The 22,080-nt window shown below is 34.1% G+C and overlaps 1 protein-coding gene across 1 annotated transcript in view; it reads left to right on the top strand.

Annotated features, from left to right (window-relative positions):
- Window positions 1-21,594, top strand: part of AP3S1 (adaptor related protein complex 3 subunit sigma 1) — a 70,028-nt gene extending 48,434 nt beyond the window's left edge. The window contains 3 exon segments of the mRNA XM_082651330.1: window positions 11,366-11,473; window positions 20,883-20,976; window positions 20,979-21,594. Coding sequence (XP_082507456.1) covers window positions 11,366-11,473; window positions 20,883-20,976; window positions 20,979-21,007 — 231 coding nt within the window. The 3' untranslated portion in view covers window positions 21,008-21,594.
- The last annotated feature ends 486 nt before the right edge of the window (window positions 21,595-22,080 follow it).

The following is a 22,080-nucleotide window of genomic DNA, read 5'->3' on the forward strand; positions in this document are numbered from 1 at the left end:
AAAGGTAAGAGAATATGAAGTATTTAGCATGCATTATAAAAGTATTTTGAAGCTGTTATCCACCTGGGGGAAAGGAGAGTAGGGAATAACAGAGCATTTAGTAGGAAAACAAGGCATCTCAGTGGTAGAAAGACTTGATATTTTACAAATAAGAATAAAGTCATATTTGATTAAAAGAGCAAGGAAAGAGATAGTTTTCATTAATAAAAATTATAAACAGTAGAATCTCTGATTTAAAAGGGGGAAATAATATAAATAAAATCTGATCAAGACAACCAACTTTGGGGGAAAGGAAAATTATTTAAAATAAATGTATTATTCAGTATAGTAGGTGTGAATTGAATGAAACAATCCATTAAAAGTTAGAAATGATGCGTTTAAAAAGGTACAGCTTTGGGGCTTCCCTGGTGGCGCAGTGGTTGAGAGTCCACCTGCCAATGCAGGGGACATGGGTTCGTGCCCCGGTCCGGGAGGATCCTACATGCTGCAGAGTGGCTGGGCCCGTGAGCCATGGCCGCTGAGCCTGCGCGTCCGGAGCCTGTGCTCCGCAACGGGAGAGGCCACAACAGTGAGAGGCCTGCATACCGCAAAAAAAAAAAAAAAAAAGTACAGCTTATATAGGAAAGACAGGATAAATTCTAGAGTATTTCCCTTTATTAACCAGTTTCCATAACATTTGGTTCCCTAGCAGTCACCAGAAGTGATCATTGAATTTCTTTTTTAGTACCCTTGTGACATACGAATTTTAACATAATTGATTTGTTTTAATCCACTGTGGATATTATTCTTTTTGATGCTCAAATTGCCCTATCTTTGGCCAGTGGGGGAACCCCTTCACGTTGTCTTCTGGGTTCTTTTGACATGACCCCTCTCCCCCTCCATGGACTTTGATAGCTGCTTTGTGTTCTGGTACAACTAGATGTTCCAGATTCACTTTATTTATTTCTGGCTCTAGATATGTTATCAGTCATTCCTTCTAGGAGCCCTGATTTTTTTTTTTTTTTAAGTGGGAAATGGTATGGAGAAGCCATAGTCTGGATGGAGGTGCTTGTAATTATGAGGTTGATCATTGTTTCTCCACCTTTTCTATGGGCAGAGCGTCTTATATATTTTTTGCCTTAGCCCTCATGTTAGTGTTCTCTCTGTAAGGTTCCTTTTAGTGGATGATGATGTATAGAAATGACAGTCCTAGCAACATGTATGCTAGTTGGTAGAGGTGTGATTATTACTTCTGGTTCTCAGAGAACCAAGCTAGGAAATAGATGTATGTACACACACACACACACACACCCCTGCCTATTTCTATATCTTTATATATATTAAAAATCATTGAGTTCTTCTTAATACCCCAGCGTCTAGTGCAACACTACAGAATTTATTCTAGCCTTCATCTTTTCCATATCCGCACTTTGCTTCTCTGACAGTGAGAGATTATTCTCATTCCTATTATTTGTATTATTGTTGATGCATTTACTTAATTTGCTTAATCCTTCCTTTCTATAACCCAGCTCCTGGCTGGGCCATTCAAAGCCAGACATGCCGGGCTTCACCCTCACCTGCCAGCACTAGTCAAATGCTTGGCACCCCTCTTCTACTGAGCAAGTTGTTAGAAAGTCAAACCTGATAAAAAAAATTGCAGTAAATAAAAGTACTTTTTAAAAACTTAGATGATTTGAAAAAGAAATTAATGAAATTTCTAGGAGAGAAAAATGTCAAAATTAAAATTTTCAGTGGATGGGTTTAAACATAAACATATCTGAGTAAATAGAAAGGTAGAATACATTGTCCATAATGCAGCATAAAAGGACAAGAAAGCCTGAAAATGTGAAATACAGTTTACAGGTCAGGGAAGATAGAGCAAGAAATATCTAATGAAAAAGAGAGAAAGAACGAGGCATATTCAATATCTGAATATCTAATGGCTGAGAATTTTTCAGAATTAATGGAAGATGCCAATCCACAGATAAAAGAATCACAAGCAGAATAAATAAAAGGAAATCTACACATAGACTAATGATAGTAAAATTGAATAGCAGAGAGAGAGCTCTTAAAATCATCCAGAAATAAAAGACGTATTACTTTCACAAGAGCAGTGGTCAGGCTGGGAAGTGACTTCTCAACAGCAACCACAGAAGTTAGAAGATGTTGTGTTGAAAGAAAGTAACTGTCAACTGTAGTTCTAAAATTAGCAAAACCATCTTTCAAGATTATGGGTGAAATAAAAACATTATTTGAGAAATAATGAGGAAATTTGCAACCAGCAAGCCTTTGGACTAAATGAAATTCTAAAGAGGGCAATTTACACGGAAAGAAATCTGAAATATAAGGAGTGAGTTGAAGAGGGAAGAAGCAAAGAAAGAAGTAAATTTATGGGTAAGGATAAAGGAACATTGACTCTTAAAGTACTTATGAGATTAAAATGAAAAAAAAATTGTAGCATTAAAATATAAGTCAATAATAACACAGAAGCCAGGAGTATTCTAAGGTCTTTTTTTTTTTTTTTTTTTTGCGGTATGCAGGCCTCTCACTGTTGTGGCCTCTCCCGTTGCGGAGCACAGGCTCCGGACACACAGGCTCAGTGGCCATGGCTCACGGGCCCAACTGCTCTGCGGCATGTGGGATCTTCCCGGACCGGGGCACGAACCCGTGTCCCCTGCGTCGGCAGGCGGACTCTCAACCACTGCGCCACCAGGGAAGCCCCTAAGGTCTTTTAATGAGCATCCATGACCCTTATGATAAGCAGCCTTTAAAAAGGATTTCTGTATAATCAACCCAAAATATAGAATAGCAAGTAGAACAGCTTTCTAGTTTTTCAGACTTGAATATTTTGAATTTTCCAATTTGAAACATTCATATTCAGTGTGAGTATAAAATGCATTGTGCAACAAAATACAATTACTCTTACCTATTACTCTATTTATTTTTGTTTTCTGTTTGGCCACACAGCACGGCTTTTGGGATCTTAGTTCCCCAATCGGGGATTAAACCTGTGCCCCTGCAGTGGAAGCGCTGCATCCTAACCACTGGATCACCAGGGAATTCCTTTACCTGTTGCTTTAAATTACTATACCACTGTTGCTTTCCATTGGTCAGCAATTAACAAATGTCTCATTATTAGTAGTATATTATAGTATGTTAAAGTATGTTATATACTTAACCTTTCTATTTTGTCTTGAAAATTTTATCAAAATTTTGATGGCTAACAAAATATACTCTTAATTCCTTTCAAAATTACTTACAAAATTGTCATACTTTAGACTTCTCTTTCATGATATAATATTAAAGAAGAGAGAAGTTTGTGTGGGGATTATGCTCTTTAGCAGGAGAACCTGCTCAACTGCATCAATCTCAAGATATTATCCACATACCTAGAACTGATTATTTCCTTAGCAAACACTTTCTTCAGGTTAATGATATTATCAAGTGAAAGTTTTGTTTTGTTTTGGTTTTTTGGCTGTGTTCGTTGCTGCATGCGGGTTTTCTCTAGTTGCAGCGAGTGGGGTCTACTCTTCGTTGTGGTGCGCGGGCTTCTCACTGCAGTGGCTTCTCTTAGTTGTGGAGCACGGGCTCTAGGCGCACAGGCTTCAGTAGTTGCAGCACACAGGCTCAGTAGTTGTGGCTCGCTGGCTCTAGAGCTCAGGCTCAGTAGTTGTGGTGCAAGGGCTTAGTTGCTCCGGATTCTTAACCACTGTGCCACCAGAGAAGTCCCCAGGTGAAAGTTTTGATTTATATAACACTTTGATATGTCAGCTATCCTGTTGGAGAATAATTATACAAAAATTTAATATATTTTTAGATTTAATGAAGTTCTGATAAATATATTTTGAGAGGATGTATTTCTGAAGCTATTTTTTTTTAAATGTTGGTAGTGACTCCAGTAAAACCCAAAGACATACATTTTCTTACTTAAATTTTTTCATTATATCTTTTATTTATAAATACCCATAGAGCTAAAGCATGACAAGAAAATATCATACTTCGTTGATTCTAAAATGCTGATTTTCTTTCACATTTTAACATTTTTGAGATCAGTATGCATTTACAATTCTATAGCTTGCCATAATTTTTTTTTTTTTTACTTTTTCTGGTAGTTACATTTTATTTTTTAAATTTATTTTCTTTTCCCGCATTGGGTCTTCGTTGCTGCACACAGACTTTCTGTAGTTGCAGCAAGTGGGGGCTACTCTTTTTTGTGGTGCACGGGCTTCTCCTTGCCGTGGCTTCTCTTGTTGCGGAGCATGGGCTCTAGGTACGCGGGCTTCAGTAGTTGTGGCACGAGGGCTCAGTAGTTGTGGTTAATGGGCTCTAGAGCGCAGGCTCAGTAGTTGTGGTGCACAGGTTTAGTTGCTCCATGGTATGTGGGATCTTTCCAGACCACGGCTCGAACCGTGTCCCCTGCGTTGACAGACAGGTTCTTAACCACTGTGCCACCAGGAAAGTCCCTAGAGCAGTGGAGTAGGTCGCTCTGTCCTCCTACTGCTCTGGCAGCAGCAGGTGGGTGGGAGGCAGGCATCTGAAGACCCCATACGTACCTCGCCCCCAACAGCCCTCTGCTTGGCCGCTACCCTGGCGGGGTTGAGGCAGCGGGGCTGGCTGCTTGTCATAATTTAATTGTCAGCACTTTTCCTTTTCAGTGGTATGTAAAGTAATGATGTTTTTTATGATCAGTTGTACTTACATTTGAAGAAATATCAAAACGTGAAGTGAGGTTTAGACCATTTAGAATTATAAATACAGGTATTAATAGATTACTTGAGGTACATTATTTAAATTTTTATTAGAAAATACATGTCTTAACATTTTATTATCAAATTAGTAAGACTATGACCCACAGGTACATAAATGGAAATTTGCTAACATATTTAAAACAATGTGTCATTTCATCAAAATCGGCTATTTTCTTAATAATAAAAAAAATCATTTCTTACAGTATTACGGTCTTTAGAGTAGACTTATAACTCTGCTTTGCCTCCCCTTCAACTCCTTTTAAAACTCCTGTTCAGTTTTCTTTTTCAAGAGGAGAAGAGGGAGGTGTTCCTTGCAAAACACATTTTACAAAATATTTATTGAGTGCTTAACACTTTGCAGGGTTATGTGAAGAATATGTTCTTACCCCAGTCCTCAAGTAATTGTTTTAGGAAGATGTGTGGTGTCTGTCTGCCTGTGTCTGTGTTTGTCTGTCTCACAGACACACACCATTAACATTACAGTGTTATTCATATATTTTATTATTTTTAAATTACAATAATAATACTTAAATTTCTTGAAACAAAGAAGTCAAATAGTACTGAAGGCTATATGATTAAACATGAAAGTTCTTCTTACCTTGTCCCCTTCTTTATACCTATTCACCACTACCCCACTTCCCTGAAGTAATTTCTCTTAATAGTTTGTCTAGGTAGGCTTCCAGACTTTCTTTCTATATGTTTCCAAAGATATGCATAGTTCTCTTGGTTCAGTGAGTGATAAAGCATGTTTTTATTTCACGTAATGTTCTATGCCTTGCTTTATTGACTTCATCTCTCTTTAGATCCTTCCATATCAATATATAGGTATCAGCTTTATTCTTAAGTGAAATATTGTGTAGAACGTATATGCCGTATTTTACTTGACCACCCCTGTAGTAAGATATTAACGTAGTCAAATTAAAAGATGTTTGGTGCAAAGGACCTCATTTCTAGCATAAGTTATAGTAAAGTAGCTTTATGCTTTGAAAACAAGTGACAATCCATAGAAAGGGCTCTATGTAATTTGACTTCCTTTCATTTTTTTGTTTTTAGATGCTTGGTTCTGCCTGGTTGACCTGTAACTGTTAAAAAGTGAAATGTAGGACTTCCCTGGTGATCCAGTGGTTGACTCCATGCTTCCAATGCAGGGAGGGTGGGTGCGATCCCTAGTCGGGGAACTAAGATCCCACATGCTGTGCAGTGTGACAAAAAAAAAAACAAAAAAAAAACAGTGAAATGTGTTTGATTTAATCTTCATTTACTCTCCAGTGATTATGTAGGCTTTACGCAACTAAGATGCTGCTGTCTGTAAGCACTGTATATAAATATTTAATAAATATGGTTTACTGATGGGGTAGTTAGACTAAGTACAAAAAATGCCGTGTTCTTTTAACTTTTGAATTTTAAGATAATTGAGATAAATGATTTTGAAGAAAGAAGTGTTGGCATCTAGTATTTATTAGATGCCAACTATGTGCATTATAATATTTTGTAAATAATAATAAAATAATATAGAGACCACTTAATCTTATATGTTACAGTAGTTTTAAGCCAAAGTCTCAGGTTCTGCATTGACACATAGAAAGACTTATTGTTTAACATATGTAAAAAGTGGCATGCTTCTCTTATCACTAACAAATATTCAACACCTTTGAGCTACCTCTTAAATAACTTAAATAGGTACATGGCCATTACCTTTAATATTGTTCCTCTGAATGATCTCTCTTACTCTTTAGGAAGGTTTTTTTTTTTTAAGCAATATATGCTCGTGTTAAAAGTTTTCAAAACAAACAAACAAACAAACAAACAAAAACTATGAAAGAAAGCTAAGTCTCCTTTCTTCCTCAGTCCTCCAGTCCCATTCTTTAGGCAACTACTATCTATTAAAAAATATTTGCAGCACATTATATAGCTATTGGAATGGTCAAAATCCAGAATACTGACAACGCCAAATGCTGGTAAGGATGTGAAGCAACAGGAATTCTCATTCATTTCTGGTGTGAATGCAAAATGATACAGTCACTTTGGAAGACAGTTTGGCGATACCTTAAAAAACTAAACATACTCTTATCATGCAATCCAGCAATCGTGCTCCGTGGTATTTACCCAAAAGAGTTGAAAACTTATGTCTATACAAAAGCCTGCACATGGATGTTTATAGCAACTCTTTTCATAGTTGCCAAAACTTTAAAGCAACCAAGATGTCCTTCAGTAGGTAAATGGATAAACAAGCTGTGTTATATTCAGTCAATGGAATTTTATTCAGTGCTAAAAATAAATGAACTATCAAACTATGAAAAGACATTGAGGAACCTTAAAATGCATATTACTAAGTGCAAGAAACCAATCAGAAAAGGCTATGTACTGTGTGATTCCAACTATATGACATTCTGGAAAAGGTAAAACTATGCATATACTGAAAAGATTAGTGGTTGTCAGGCTTGGGGAGGGAGGGGGATGAGTGAATAGGTGGAGCATAGAGGATATTTAGGATACTCTGTGTGATACCATAATGATAGATATATATCATATTTATCCAAACCCATAGAATGTACACCACCAAAAGAGAGCTCTTGAGGTAGACTATGACTTTGGGTGGTTATGATGTGTCAGTGTAGGTTCATCAGTTGTAATATATTTACCACTCTGGTAAGCTGTGCATGTCAGAGGCCAGGCTGTATGTATGGGAAAGTTTCTGTACCTTCCTCTTAATTTTGTTGTGAACCTAAAACTGCTCTTAAAACAATAAAGTCTTTTTTTTTTTCTAATTATTTTCGTGCCTTTCCAGAATTTTTCTGGGTATATCCAAGTGTGTGTATGTGTGCAATTTTTTTAGTATACCTCAGTGGGACCATATTATAGATACCGTTCTGTCCCTCTCATTTGTTCATTTAATAACTTATCAATATTTCTGAGGAACCTGTATATTTCTCACTTTTAGGTGTGTGATAATAGTGTAGATTCACCATTTTAGTTTTGTATTTTTCTTTGCTCTTACCAGCAGTTTCATTGATCATTCTTATTCTTGTACATATATCTGGCTCCAGTAACTTTTATTATTTTATTAACTCATAATGCTCATTTTCTCTTGCCTCTAACTTTCAATTCAGTCGGTTTTTTTGTCATTCTTTTTTTTCCCCATTTAACATCTTTATTGGAGTATAATTGCTTTACAATGGTGTGTTAGTTTCTGCTTTATAACAAAGTGAATCAGTTATACATATACATATATCCCCATATCTCTTCCCTCTTGCGTCTCCCTCCCTCCCACCCTCCCTATCCCACCCCTCTAGGTGGTCACAAAGCACCAACAATTCAATCTTTATTTTCTTGTAGAACTGTGGGAATAATGTGTACAATGTGATCTCATTTGTGTACATTAGATATATACACACACACATATAACAAGTATATGCGTAACAAGTTTTCTGGAAGGGTATATAAGATACAATTAACTGTGATTATCTTTAGAGGGACCTAATAACAGAAGCAGAGGATGGTAGAGACTATTTTTATATATAAGTTTCTGTATGGCTTATATTGTGATTTAAAAAAAATAAAAATGTAATTTAGAAGTTACAGTCTATGTCCAGAAGAAAAAGGCAAAAATACACTGTTAGTGTGGTATTTGCCACTTTTTAAACACTTAAATACCTATAATAATTCATAAGAGAGAGTGAAAACTCGTTGAACTTTTAGCTGAACAACAAAGCAGTTTAGTAGATGAGTTGTATTATAAGCATATTGTTACCCTTTTATTTCCATAAAAATCTGTTTTAAGTAAAATTTATAAAACAAAATACTGAAATATGTCAACCATATGAGTTAGGGCTAAGCTAAAAGCAGACCTTTATCATCCTCTTTCTCATATTAAGTCTGCCAAAAATTCTTCTCAATTCTTGGAATATGAATTTTTCTATCAATAGACATGTTCACCTTCTTAATTTCCCCTCCACATGTGACATACCTTACTTTGGACACCATAACCTGAATAGTATTGGAGTAGCCTTCCAATTAATAGTTCTCATTCCCACGATGTTTATCTCCTTAAATTTCTTATTTATTTATTTAAATTTATTTTTTTAATTTATTTTTGGCTGCATTGGGTCTTCATTGCTGTGCATGGGCTTTCTCTAGTTGCAGCGAGCAGGGCCTACTCTTTGTTGCAGTGTGCGGGCATCTCATTGTGGTGGCTTCTCTTTGTTGTGGAGCATGGGCTCTAGGCGTGCAGGCTTCAGTAGTTGTGGCATATGGGCTCAGTAGTTGTGGCTTGCAGACTCAGTAGTTGTGGTACACAGGCTTAGCTGCTCTGAGGCATGTGGGATATTCCCGGACCAGGGCTCAAACCCGTGTCCCCTGTATTGGCAAGCGGATTCTTAACCACTGTGCCACGAGGGAAGCCCTCTCCTTAAATTTCTACATAACGTATTGTACCTCCTCACTGAGAATACACTCTTTAGGCATTTATTATCTTTATAATAAGTGAGATTATGTTTAAGAATTTAGCTCACAGGCCCTTCAATTCTATTTTCTGTCTCTTCTGGATCTGAACTGGCTTTCATAGGAATTATTTTTACTTTAAGGACAAATTTACATACATTTCTTAGAATTTTTTACATACGACCCACATTTGTAGGCTGCTCATATTTTGTTACCTCTAAAGTTGGTAGATATTTCAGTATTACTGAAATCTGTAGTTTCCACCAATCTAGTGCTTGTGTTCTGAGATGTTTCGAAAGGCAATAGTACAATGTATATGTAGGGATGAACCCATAAGAAAGCCTGAGCAAAACGGGGGTGGTGGAGTTGTTACACTTCTATCAGCATATAAGTCATGCTATTGCATAAGAATTTGTTTTAAAAAGAAAAGAGGGGGGCTTCCCTGGTGGCGCAGTGGTTGAGAGTCCGCCTGCCAATGCAGGGGACACGGGTTCGTGCCCCGGTCTGGGAGAATCCCACATGTGGAGCGGCTGGGCCGCTGAGCCTGCGCGTCCGGAGCCTGTGCTCCGCAATGGGAGAGGCCACAACAGTGAGAGGCCCGCATAACACACACACACAAAAAAGAGGAATTTCGACTGCTAAAACAGAAGTTTTAATGAATCTCTGTCCCCTGGCCGTGGCCTTTCTTTCTGAACACTTTTTATGCATATAGTACCTATTACCTATTATAAGGTAATTTTATTTTATCACCTAGTTATCTTCTTGACCTTTAATTGAATTTTCATAGATTATGATTTGCTGTATCAATTTCATTTATTATTGTTAACAGAAGAAAGCAAAGTATTGGACTTAGATCACTCAGATTTAGGTTTGAGTCATTGATTTGCCACATATTAGCTTATGCGTCTTGAGTGAGCTGGTTTATTCTCTCAGCTGTAACAAAGGTTAATGTGAGAATTAAATCAGATACTGTAAGTGCAGCATCAAAACAGAGTTTTAATAAATGGTATCTAGTAACAGAAAAGATAGTAGTAGAAGTGATGATATTTAGCACTATTGTTTAAAACAATTGTAGCTTCTGGTTTTGTTTGCTAAGGAAAAGTAATTTCTGTAATTCTTCAAAATTGGTATGTGAGGTGTCCATCTTTCCAAAATGAAACATCAATAAATAATAGGAATTTTAAAAATCATGAGTACATTTGCATGAAATCTTAAAAAGGAATGAAAATCAAACAGTATAATTATATATTTAATTTTTAAAAGTTTTTGTTTAAAATACCTATTAGTTTTTTTTTTTTAAGCACCTATTAGGTATTTCACTTGAATTTATTTAATCCTTATGATAATTCTATGAGGTACCCATACTATTTCTACCTCTCTTTTACAGATAAGATAACAGAGAGGTCAAGTAACTAACTTCTGAAGGGTATACAACTAATAAGTGATAGAGTCAGTATTTATACCTTTCTAATTTCAGAGTCTCCATTCTTAATGCTGCCACATTACTTTTTAGAAATTATAGCACAGTATACTCTTCTGTGACACTCCAGCTTTGACTTGGTGATTTTTGATCCAGTAAAATACCTTATGACAAAACACCTGGGTTATAGTTTTTCTCCCCAATGGAAAATGTTGTTTTTTGTCATTGTAAGATGTATTTGATCATAAAAAATCTGAGTAATTAGATATATAGAGAGGGCTTTGGGGTAAAAGCATTATTAAAGTACCTGTAATATAAAGAAACTTTTACTTCATTTTAAATCTAGAGCTTGTAGGAATGCCACATAGCCTCATTGAGTACCTTGAGCATAAAACAACTTAATAATTACTGACTAAGAATCAGGTATAAAAGGCCCTTATGGGTCATTTTTTTTTTTTAGCATTAATCCTGATACTATAATGGTAGCTAATGTTTATTGATTATTTACTTTGTTTTGGGCACTTCCATGGTCACTGACCTCACTTAATCTTTTCATCAGTCTATGAAGGAGGTACTATTATTATCTCTGTTTTACAGCTCATTAAACTAAGATTTAAAGAGGTTTGTATAATTGCCTAAGGCTTCACAGTAGTGACATAAGTGTATTATGAGTCTCCACTCCAAATTATTTTTGTTTTACAGCTCATAAAACAGCAGTATTTGAAAGAAAAATTACTGGGATCATGAAACATTCTTATAGTGAATTTTCTTTCTTTAGGTTCACAATATTCTTGCAGAAATGGTGATGGGGGGAATGGTATTGGAGACCAACATGAATGAGATTGTTACACAAATTGATGCACAAAATAAACTGGAGAAATCTGAGGTAAGAATGGAAAGTGCTTTAGTTGATGAAGGTAGTAAGCATGATCATAAATTATGCATGATTTGTAGCTTTCACTGTTTGTCCTTCAGTATCACCCTTTAGGTACAGCTGGTATGCTTATTCAATTTTAAACAGAAGTGGAATATACACATTTTAGTATGTTAAATGTTCTGTGACCACTATCCACCAAATAGTTTTGTGTATTCTTTTAGCCACAGTCGTAATTGCTTTGGGTAATGAATAAAATTCCCAATTCTTGTTGCTTAAAAAAGAAATTATGAATAATGCAATCAATATTTGTCATTAAACCTTAGTCATTAATTATCAAGGAAGTCTTAGAACTGGTTTTCTAAAGATATATAAATTTAGTGTTTTATAAAACTATTTCTGCAAAAGGAAAGGAGAGAAAATGGAATTCTCATAAGGAAGTAGTGTTATAATGGGTGCTTAGTAGGCCTGAGTGCACATTGAAAAAAGAAATTCAGTGCTCTAATCTTTTAATTCTGGATCCTTCCCAAAGGTCACTGACAAGTTAGCTAAATCATACATTCCATATAATGATACACGTATTCATGGCTTTTATTGCATTCTAGAAGAGAAAGATTTGGTTAGTTATATACAGCTAACTTCGTGCTGCTAAATTGAGTGAATGAGGACCAACCAGCAGTTTTGCCTTTTGTAAAACTCTACTTTAGAATTATATGACTCTTCCCTCAATAACAAGGCTGAATATCAGTAACAGGTGCTGTAGCTGAGCCTCTCAAGTTTACATGATTTTGGTTGTTTCTTATTGCTATACAGAAATTTAGAAAGATGAATAGTCTTGATATCTCATTCAATACTACACATGTTTGAGGATACTCTTACCTTTGGTATTTATAGTCATAATGCAGAAAACTAATTTTATTTATAATTATTAGTACAGTTATTTGGTTGACCTAAAGTAAATATTACTATAAAAGCAGAAAGATATTAAAAATATGCTAGCATTAATTTACAACAGGTGAGTTCTGAAGAATTTTTATCTTGTTGGCTTTTCAAAAGATCAGCTTAAAATGCTGTGCTCATTGGAATGGAATGAAACACAGGATGGTGGAGAAATCTGAAATCTGAGGATTAGAAACAGTTGAAGTTTTGTATAAAAACATTTTCCAATGTTCTGTTTTAAATTAAAATAGTCCTTAATTTCTCTTTATCTCAAGTTATCATCCTCCTTGGTTTCCCAAAGGAGAGGGTTGTAATGGGGAAGAGCTTAAAATTATGACTCTTTTTAAGTAATTGTATATATTTTGTGTGTTCTACAGCCAATTTTTAAAATACTGATTTTTGAACAGGAAAAACAAACTAGATTAATAGAGAAAATTTTGTTTAGGACAAGGAAAAGGGCTAAGAATATTATTTAGTAGAGTTGGCTTGCAGTGTATTGTTCAATAGGGCAAAAGGTTTACCATAAACACTAAGCTATAGTTTTTAAAGTCTTAAAATGATAACTTGAAATTTATGTCTGTTAAACTTTGCTTTACAAAACTATATGGTTATAGATTTTAAATGCCAAGAGACAGACAGTGATACAATCCATTAATAATTAGTCTGAAATGAGTGGATATGTGGTAATTTGTGAATTCCATGTAATCATCTGTCAAAATATATCGACCTCTTGTCTGGAATTATCACATTTCCAGGTATTTAACTCCTTTCCATTGGTGGTGCCCTTCCTCCCACCTGCCCACCTTTTCCTCCTTAGGTTTGCTATATATAATATTGACAGAAATCATGAAGGACCTGTAATAATTACAAAATGGATATTTGCTTTTTGATTGTCCAGTAAAACTTTGTTAATGAGCCAGTTTTTTTTAATCTATAAAGAACAGTAAAATAAAGAATTTACATTTTTAGTGGAAATAGTTATAAGAACATTATAACTTAAAGTCCTTTAACAGAAACATGCTATTTAAACGTGCTATTTAAAATGGTTTTGAATACTGGTGAATATTTGTTTTTCATCCACTGATTGTCTTTTAACATGTATAATCAATTGTTATCTGCTACCAAATTAGTTTTTCTTTTTCTCCTTTACAAAAAAAGTATGTTTTAAATCTGATTGATAAACTAACATATGTTTATCAAGTGTTTCTCTATATGTGATGTCTGCTAATATTTTCCTCATAAAGTAGGATTTTGAGTCACGGTGAAGCCATATAGTTCTGATCATACCTTAAGAAATTGTGTTTAAATAATGTTGATTTTATGTAATTTTTCAGCAATTTTCATATATTTTAAGTATGTTTGGAAGGCTACCAGCTTTATTCCAGACGCAGTGAAATGTCAAGAGTTTTCATATGGGTTCCTTTTCCATGTTATTTAAACTGGTTATATCTACCAAATATATGACTGCAGAATAATCCAAAATTATTTGAGAGCAAGCTATAAGCTTTTATTAATCTTACTCTTACAAAATTTTAGTTAAAATGTATTATGTAAGCAAAAAGCTACAAAGCAAATCTTAAAGTTCAGAATACCATGATTGATGAAAAGACCTGTTTATCATGTTTTAAAAATTAATTTAAGTAATGTTTAGAATATCATTTATCTTTTAAGAAGCCTGGATATAATTAAGATACAGCTTTTAAAATATAACATGGATGTATCGAGTCGCCTTTACTTTGTCAGAAATCAAAGATTTTATTATTTTATCTTAAAAGTAGTATATTTCTGGTAACAGTCAAAAGTGAACCAGTTTAATTCCCATTACCTAGACAGGTAGAAGCAAAGATCACCCAGATCTTTAAAGAGACGAGAAGCAAAGATATGCTCTGAATATATTTTCATCTATCCTGCTTTGATAGATAAATGGTTTACTATAACATTGGGATCTTGGAAAAGGAGGATTTAAGCTGGGAGGTTGGTGGGATTTGGGGGAAGTGTAAGAGGCACTCAGGAATCTGCCTAGGAGTAAAAGGACTCCCTGGGGGTGGAGGTAGAGGGGTGGGGTTGGGGAGACTTGTTAGCCTTTATGTATTTCATGTGATTTTCAAGATGAATAAATGGGTCTGAATTTAGTCACTACTTTTTAAAAGTCAGTCCTCTTTTTTCCGAACATCCTGATCTTTCTAGCTCTTTCCATTCTTCTCTCTTACAGACCTTTATCTTTCAATCTCCCAGACAGGACAGGTAGACAAGGTATTGCTGACTTTGAGAAAAATGTATTTTAACAAAGGGAAAGCAAAATGATGTCAAAGGCAATTAATTATTTAGGCCAGACTCAAAAATTCTTTGTGTTAATGAACCCATATAGTCCCTGTAGCCTATTTTCCATTCTAGTTTCTCCTTGTAGTTTATTCATCTTTTATTGGACTTAGTGTATTTTACTAGTATATCATTGATGTCATGTTTGTTCTGTTTTGTGTGCCTGCATTGTAAAAGGAAAGTTTAAGTTTTTTTGTTCTTTTTTTTTTAAACATTGTCATTTAACTGACAAATTACATTTGTAGAAATGACAATTTACTTTGTATGTAAATCAGAGTTTATTTTTAGCATCATATGGCAGAACCTTAATTTAACTCTCACAGATTTTTTCCCCCATGTTTCTAAATTAGGATTCTAACATAAAATTGTATGCTGGGTTTTGGAAGCTGTGAATTTAAAAACCAAAAGCTGAACCTTTAGAGATTAGCATACAAAGTGGGAACCGGTAAAGGCTTAGGACAGTGACTGTTAAATAGTCCCCCTCCCCCAACCTAATGGTTTTCAGTTCCAAAGTCTTAACAATTGCTTTTGCAGTTTTGACAACAGGTGAATATTAGAAGTAGCCAACAAAAAGTAAGATCAGAAATCTTCTAAAATAGAAATAAATACTCTAAAACATGGAATTAAATATATTGACCAAAATAAAATGTATTTTAACTGTAGCAACCTTCTGATATCCAAACATATCATAGTAAGACTCAATAAGGTATTGTAAACCCTGAAAATTTTTACAAAGCATATTGGCAAAAATTGGAAATGTTTTAAATAGACTCCAAGCCGTACACAACTAAATTTTGTCTGCTAGTTCCTGTGCATTTTTCACACCATAAGTTACCTGTGTGAATTACTCTTTAAACATTTCCATGTAGAGATGGCGATGAACAACTTTTTTGTACAAAACCATTTCAAGAAAATGAAAATGTTCATATACTTCCATTTAAAAATTTCAAAATGAAAATACTTTATTGAGTGCCATGCAAGGAAAAAATGTGTAAACTTAACAAGTTAGATTAACCACTTTAGTAATTAGAAAAATGCCACTGGGAATTTGGCATTGCTTTTTAGACACTAAATTACTACTTTCTGGATGTGTTTAAGAAGCAGCAACATACAGGTAGCTTTACAGTTTCTTATCCCGAGTTAGTGGGCTATGTATCATGAAGCTAGGGACACCACTTTTGGACCCTGGATCTGTATTACTTTATCCTGGGAATTGAAAATACGTAATGGTCTCATTTACTCCATTGATCTCAATCACTGCCAGTTTCTATGTTCCAGTCTTCAATTTATGTTAAATTGCTTTTTCTACCAAAGAACCATCAATCACTTAGGTCTTATAACTTCCATCACTAGAACTAGTAATTTGCTTTTTTTTTTTAATCAAGTATCTATTTTCAAAGAATAGAGAAAAAAAAAAGCGGCCCTAAGATACAGATATTGGAAAGTCAGCTTGTGAGTTGGTTCTGCCCCTCTACTTTGACACACAGTTACTCTCTTATTCAAAATTATGATGAGGACCCTTGAGGCCACTTGTAAGGGTCAAAACTATTTATATTAAATCCATAAATGACATCGGTCTGCTATATTTATTTCACACAGATAAATCCTATGCTAGAAATTAAAACTGTAATTTAAGATTACATAAAATGACTAGTACTGAAAGGTTTAAAAAAATTTAAATATTCTCATTTTGATAAAAATTTTCATAAAATGCCATAGTTCTTGCTTACTAGAGGACCGTCATCAGCATTTCTAATCTGTTTATAATTGCAGTATTAAAGCACTGCCTTTAAAGCAAAGAGCAAGCCTGTCCCCAGTTTAAAAGTTATTCTGCCTTAAATTCAGAAATTAAAATATTGACATTTTCTATTCTGCTCAAAGCATGCTTTCAAAACCTGCCATTATTTTGTTAATGATTTTGAGTCTGAAACCATTTAATACTGTGTTTATTAATGTTGATGTTCTTTCACTTTGCTGTTAGGTCAAAATTATGAATGTGCATATAGCAACTTCCAGCAGGATGGGTGGGTAAAGGTTTTAGTATGTACAAATTATTTCAACTACCATCTTATTATGCTATATATCAAGCTTGAAAAAATATTTTAAGATGGTAGGAAATTTTATGTGTTAGATGAAGTAAATATCTAGGTTCTTTCCTTTTCCCTTGGAGAAAGCTAATTGCTTATTGCATGAGGAAAAGGGAGTCTTCAGATTCTTTGAAATATGTTTTAGTAATGCTGCTTTTTCAGTTTCGCTTGCACATATTTTGTTTATTTTTGGGTCTGGCAATTTAAAAACAAAATCAAAACCAAATCATATCCATCCATTACTATCTTTGTGATTCAAGTGCTTGAAATTTCTGAGAGTATGTCTGTATAAGTCTTCTGTTTGGCCTCATTTTGGTATACTTGCAGACTTCATTTTGTTTTCTTTCTCTTAATTCTGTTAATTTATTTAATCTCATGGGAGAGAAAACATGACCATTCTTTTATATGCTGTACTTCATTCTTCCATCCGATTCATACTCTTAACTGCTTTGGATTCATGTATTTGTTTTTGTTAGTGGAGTTGCTGCAGTTTACCTGCCATGGTGGTGCTCAAGTATAACAACATAGATGGAAACAAGTTATTTCTCCAGTAGGGTTTCATTCTTTTTATTTCTCCTTTATGTCAACTGTGTAATCTTAAATCTATAAGAACTATGCTGTACTGTCAGAAGTATCTTATTTTTACATTTTAAATTGTACATACCACTAACAAGTCAGGTAAACTTAATTTCTGTAAATTTTAGTGTTCAAAAAAATTGTGTTTAATGAAAGTTATCTTGTTTTGAGTATATCCTACTAAAAAAAATCTTAACTAAGATGAAAATTCCTTTATACCTTTGTGTTGGCAAACTGATTTCCTAATGGCAAATTACCTCTTTTACATTTTATTCTTTAATAAAAATGTTTCAGACTTCACATTCATGGAAGTCTGAAACTGAAATGTGTTTTATAGCAGTTCTGGTGTTAACTACCTGAGTGACATGAAGTCTTTTTTTTTTTAAGCCCTGAGTTTTTGTATGTAAACATTGACAGCTCATTTAAGCATTTGAATAGCGATCAACAGTCCTTCTCATATTTTTCTTTACATTTTATATTCTAAAGAATCTTATTTCTTAAAATGTTAGTTTAATTAAAACTTAATTGAAGTACACATTACAATTTTTAAATTTACTATCATTTAAATTTGTGACATAACTACACAAAAGTATTGAACATGCTTGAGAAATAATTTGATTCTCTTGATTCATTTGCGTGTTCTGAGTAGTTACCATCCTTTGCATGTCTATGGCTTGCTGCTTATGTTTAGAGAAATTGTAGTTTGTTGACTTAGAAACTTCTTTTGGTTTTACATAATATGAATTTGGCACATGTATGCTATTGAAATCAATTGCTATATTGACTTTATGTATTCTCATTAGCAGCTAACAGTCAACACCATCTGTGGTCACAAAGAAACGACTTAATCTAATGACATTTAACAGGATGAAGTTTTATTCTTTAGTTTAGCTGCTCATGGTACAGGGTATTATGGAAAAGAAGGCTTCTTGACAATGACATTTAATACTAAGAAAAGTATTTTTACTACTTATAAATGTTAACCATAGCATCCAGTAAAACAGACAGATGGACACACACATACACACCCTACCTTTTCTCTCTTTTTCTCAATAATAAAATCCTCTAATAATTCATGCCTTTTAAAATGTTTATAGTTAAATACCTTGTCATTACTTTTTGATAGCCTACTCATAATTAGCACCCTGTATAGAAATTCCAAAGTAGCAATAGTGGCAAATTGATTTTTTAATTAGAAAAATTATAAAATCCTTCTACTGGAAAAATGATACTTAGTTCCAGGTTATCTGTAAGTTTGTAAAATAATTTTTGTTCCCTTGGCAAACAACATACTTCCTAGCAAAAGGAAGCTCTTTGAATTAGAGTCTTCTCTGATCCTAAACCATTCTAAATTTTGGGAGCTAAACACTGAACTTGAAAAGATCAAGTTAAAGATCCTTTTGAATATGATTCATGCTACCCTAAATAATATTCATCTATATCTCCAACATCTTTTGGGGGGCAGTTGGAGAGAGGTAGGGTATAACAAAAACTGCGTTGCTTCAGGTAGGTATAAATGTAGAGGTCAGTCAAATTTTTAGTTACACATCAAAAACAACTACACTCCATTAAATTATAAAAATTGAATTCTCCAACCCTATTCAGTCTTTAATTGGGTATGGAGTTTTTCATCCATATCACCCTTATCATTGCCTGTGTGGACTATATATTATTAAATACTATTTTACTGATTTTTCTATTATTTCCAATTCTAACTTGATAATCTATGGCTTTTATTTCATTGCTTAACAATGTTTGTATCCTTTATTCAGCAAATAGTTTACACTGGCCTATTTTGTATCAGTCAAGATTTTTCTCAGGTAACAGCTTTATTATTATTATTTTTTTAATTAACAAAAGAGGTAGGATTACATGAGAGAAAAAAACTAAATTACAAAAAGGGACATTAAAACTAATCTTTCTGATTACATGGACACTGTCTCATATATGTAATCTAAGCAAAGTAGAAGATTTGTTTTTGTTACTTAATTGCTTTTGTGCAAGATAATGTATGACACCGAATTCACATGTGTTTGTTGGCTTTATTACATAACCTGAATAAAAATTGATGAAATCTAATTGGTATATAAATTAAAACATAAAAATATGAAGACTGTTGATATAGGTATTTGAGAAAAGTGATATATATGCATTTTTCTTTCTTTCTTTCTTTCTTTTTTTTTTGCGGTACGCGGGCCTCTCAACTGTTGTGGCCTCTCCCGTTGCGGAGCACAGGCTCCCGACGCGCAGGCTCAGCGGCCATGGCTCATGGGCCCAGCCGCTCCGCGGCATGTGGGATCTTCCCGGACTGGGGCACGAACCCGTGTCCCCTGCATCGGCAGGCGGACTCTCAACCACTGCGCCACCAGGGAAGCCCCATTTTTCTTTATTTTTAAGCATATTTTCTCTCAAAATTATTTCACAAATTATAAATTTTCCAACTAAGATGAAAGCCAAATATTGTACACTAATGGTATTGGAAATTTTAGAATTCATTTATTTATATATATCCTACCTTTTGCATTTATGCTCTTCTTTCTCTAAATTTGTATATTGTAAACTGAACATATGTTGAATCTACTTTATATGACAAAATTTTTTTAATCATTATATTTTTACTAATTCATTGAAGGGTTGGATTGATCCTCTTCTTGCAGTTTCATTTTTAGGCAGAACCATTCTCTTTGGATTGAGGCTTCACTTTATTATGTTTTTTTAATCTTTATTGAATTTGTTACAATATTGCTTCTGTTTTATGTTTTGGTTTTTTGGCTGCGAGGCATGTGGGATCTTAGCTCCCCGACCAGGGATCAAACCCGCACCCCCTGCATTGGAAGGCAAAGTCTTAACCACTGGACCACCAGGGAAGTCCTGAAGCTTCACTTTAAAAACCTGATTTTTTTTTTTTAATGTCCTAGAACTTTCCTAGAAAAGTTTAGAAGAGCCTCTACAATTTTAAAAAATAATTTTTAAAAACTTCATTGTTTTGAAATGTTTTAAGGGTTTAGCCCTAAGAAACTAAACGAACATGATTTACTACTTTCAGTTTTTATTTCACAGCATATATTAACAATAAATGATAGTTGAAAAGCAAAAACCCAAAATCTATCACAGTTGTTGCAAGAGATGTCTAATAAGGAAGCTAATGTAAAATATGCTTTATGCTTATATCATAAGTCAGTTAAATCAAAATATAGGTGAAGATCTAGCTTTGTCATTTGAATATTGTGTGTGATGTTTCCGTAGCACAGGTTAATTTGTATTTAAATCTTTACATTGTTATCATTGCATGTATTCACTGTATTTTTTAAGGTGTCAACTGTTTTCTCTTTATAGATTAGTATTTCAAAGTAACCATTCCATACCAATTCAAACTACCATCTGGTCTCTAAGCTTGTTTTATGAAACTCTTTTATCATTGTCCTCCAGCTTTAGTGTTTTTTGATGGGCTACACCTGAGCTGTACATTTTCTTTTTCTTTTATTTGCTTCTGTATACAGGCTGGCTTAGCGGGAGCTCCAGCCCGTGCTGTATCAGCTGTAAAGAATATGAATCTTCCTGAGATCCCAAGAAATATTAACATTGGTGACATCAGTATAAAAGTGCCAAACCTGCCCTCTTTTAAATAAAAAATTTAAAAGGCCACTCCCAGGTAAAATCCGGGGGAAATGTCATCTAAGTTTACCATGCAGTTGTTTACCAAAAATAGAGGAGGAGAGGCTTAACTTTTGCTCTTGGATTTAAGTCAAGGTACTGTATAGAAGTTACGTAAAATCAGTATGGAAGTTCATTGTTGCTTTTCTTGTTCAGTGATTTTGAAGAATTTGAGTAGTTACAGTGTGATTTTTTTCTTTATTTTCTAAACTGCATTCCTATGGCCACCTAAGGCATGCCTCTATGTATTGGCTACTACAGTATTTTGAAAAGTGTTTGGGACATTTCTTTAAATTATGTATAACCCAAAATGTTGGTGTTTTGTATGGATCACAAATACAGCATTCCTTAATTCTTTCTGTTATTTGTCAGAATTGTTATTTAAAGAACGAAGTATGTATTGCATGAAAACATTATGACCTTTTTCTCTTAGTTTAAATAAACTCCAAGGTAACTGGACTTCTAAAGCACCATTCTGTTTGCCTGGTATCTACTTTAGCAATAATTTTTTTTATGACCCTCTGACTCAACGAAGTAAATAAAAATATATTTTATCACTGTTAAGCAGCTGTTAATGTTGATTTATTTAATTTATACTTATATTTTTAATATTCAGAACCTCATTATTCTAAAACTCAATTATTTCACAAGTCAAGAGTAGTGTATCTCATAGTATATTGTGTAGGATGAGATCTGGAGTGGGAGATGACAAATCTTTTTCTAAAATCCATATTGAGAAATTGCAAAATCTGTTTTATACACATAGGTTTAAGTCTTGCATCTGATCCCTTCTTGCTGAGATGATGAAAAATAATTTCATAGCAAATACTTAGTTGCTTTTGAACAACCCTTTGGGGCCCCACTTGTTTCATCCCAAAGTCAAAACTTTCTTAAGTCCTAATACTCTCATATTCTGGTTTCTCATAATTTGCCCACATTTTCTTATTTAATCTTATCTTGGGATCCATGAGTGGGATTCTTCTTCCAGTTAGACTAAGGTTTTCCTTCTAGTTCTAGTCCTCCCTCCCCAAATATTATTTTTTG

Source organism: Grampus griseus (assembly GCF_964374135.1).
Source record: "Grampus griseus genome assembly, chromosome: 3".
NCBI lineage: Eukaryota > Metazoa > Chordata > Mammalia > Artiodactyla > Delphinidae > Grampus > Grampus griseus.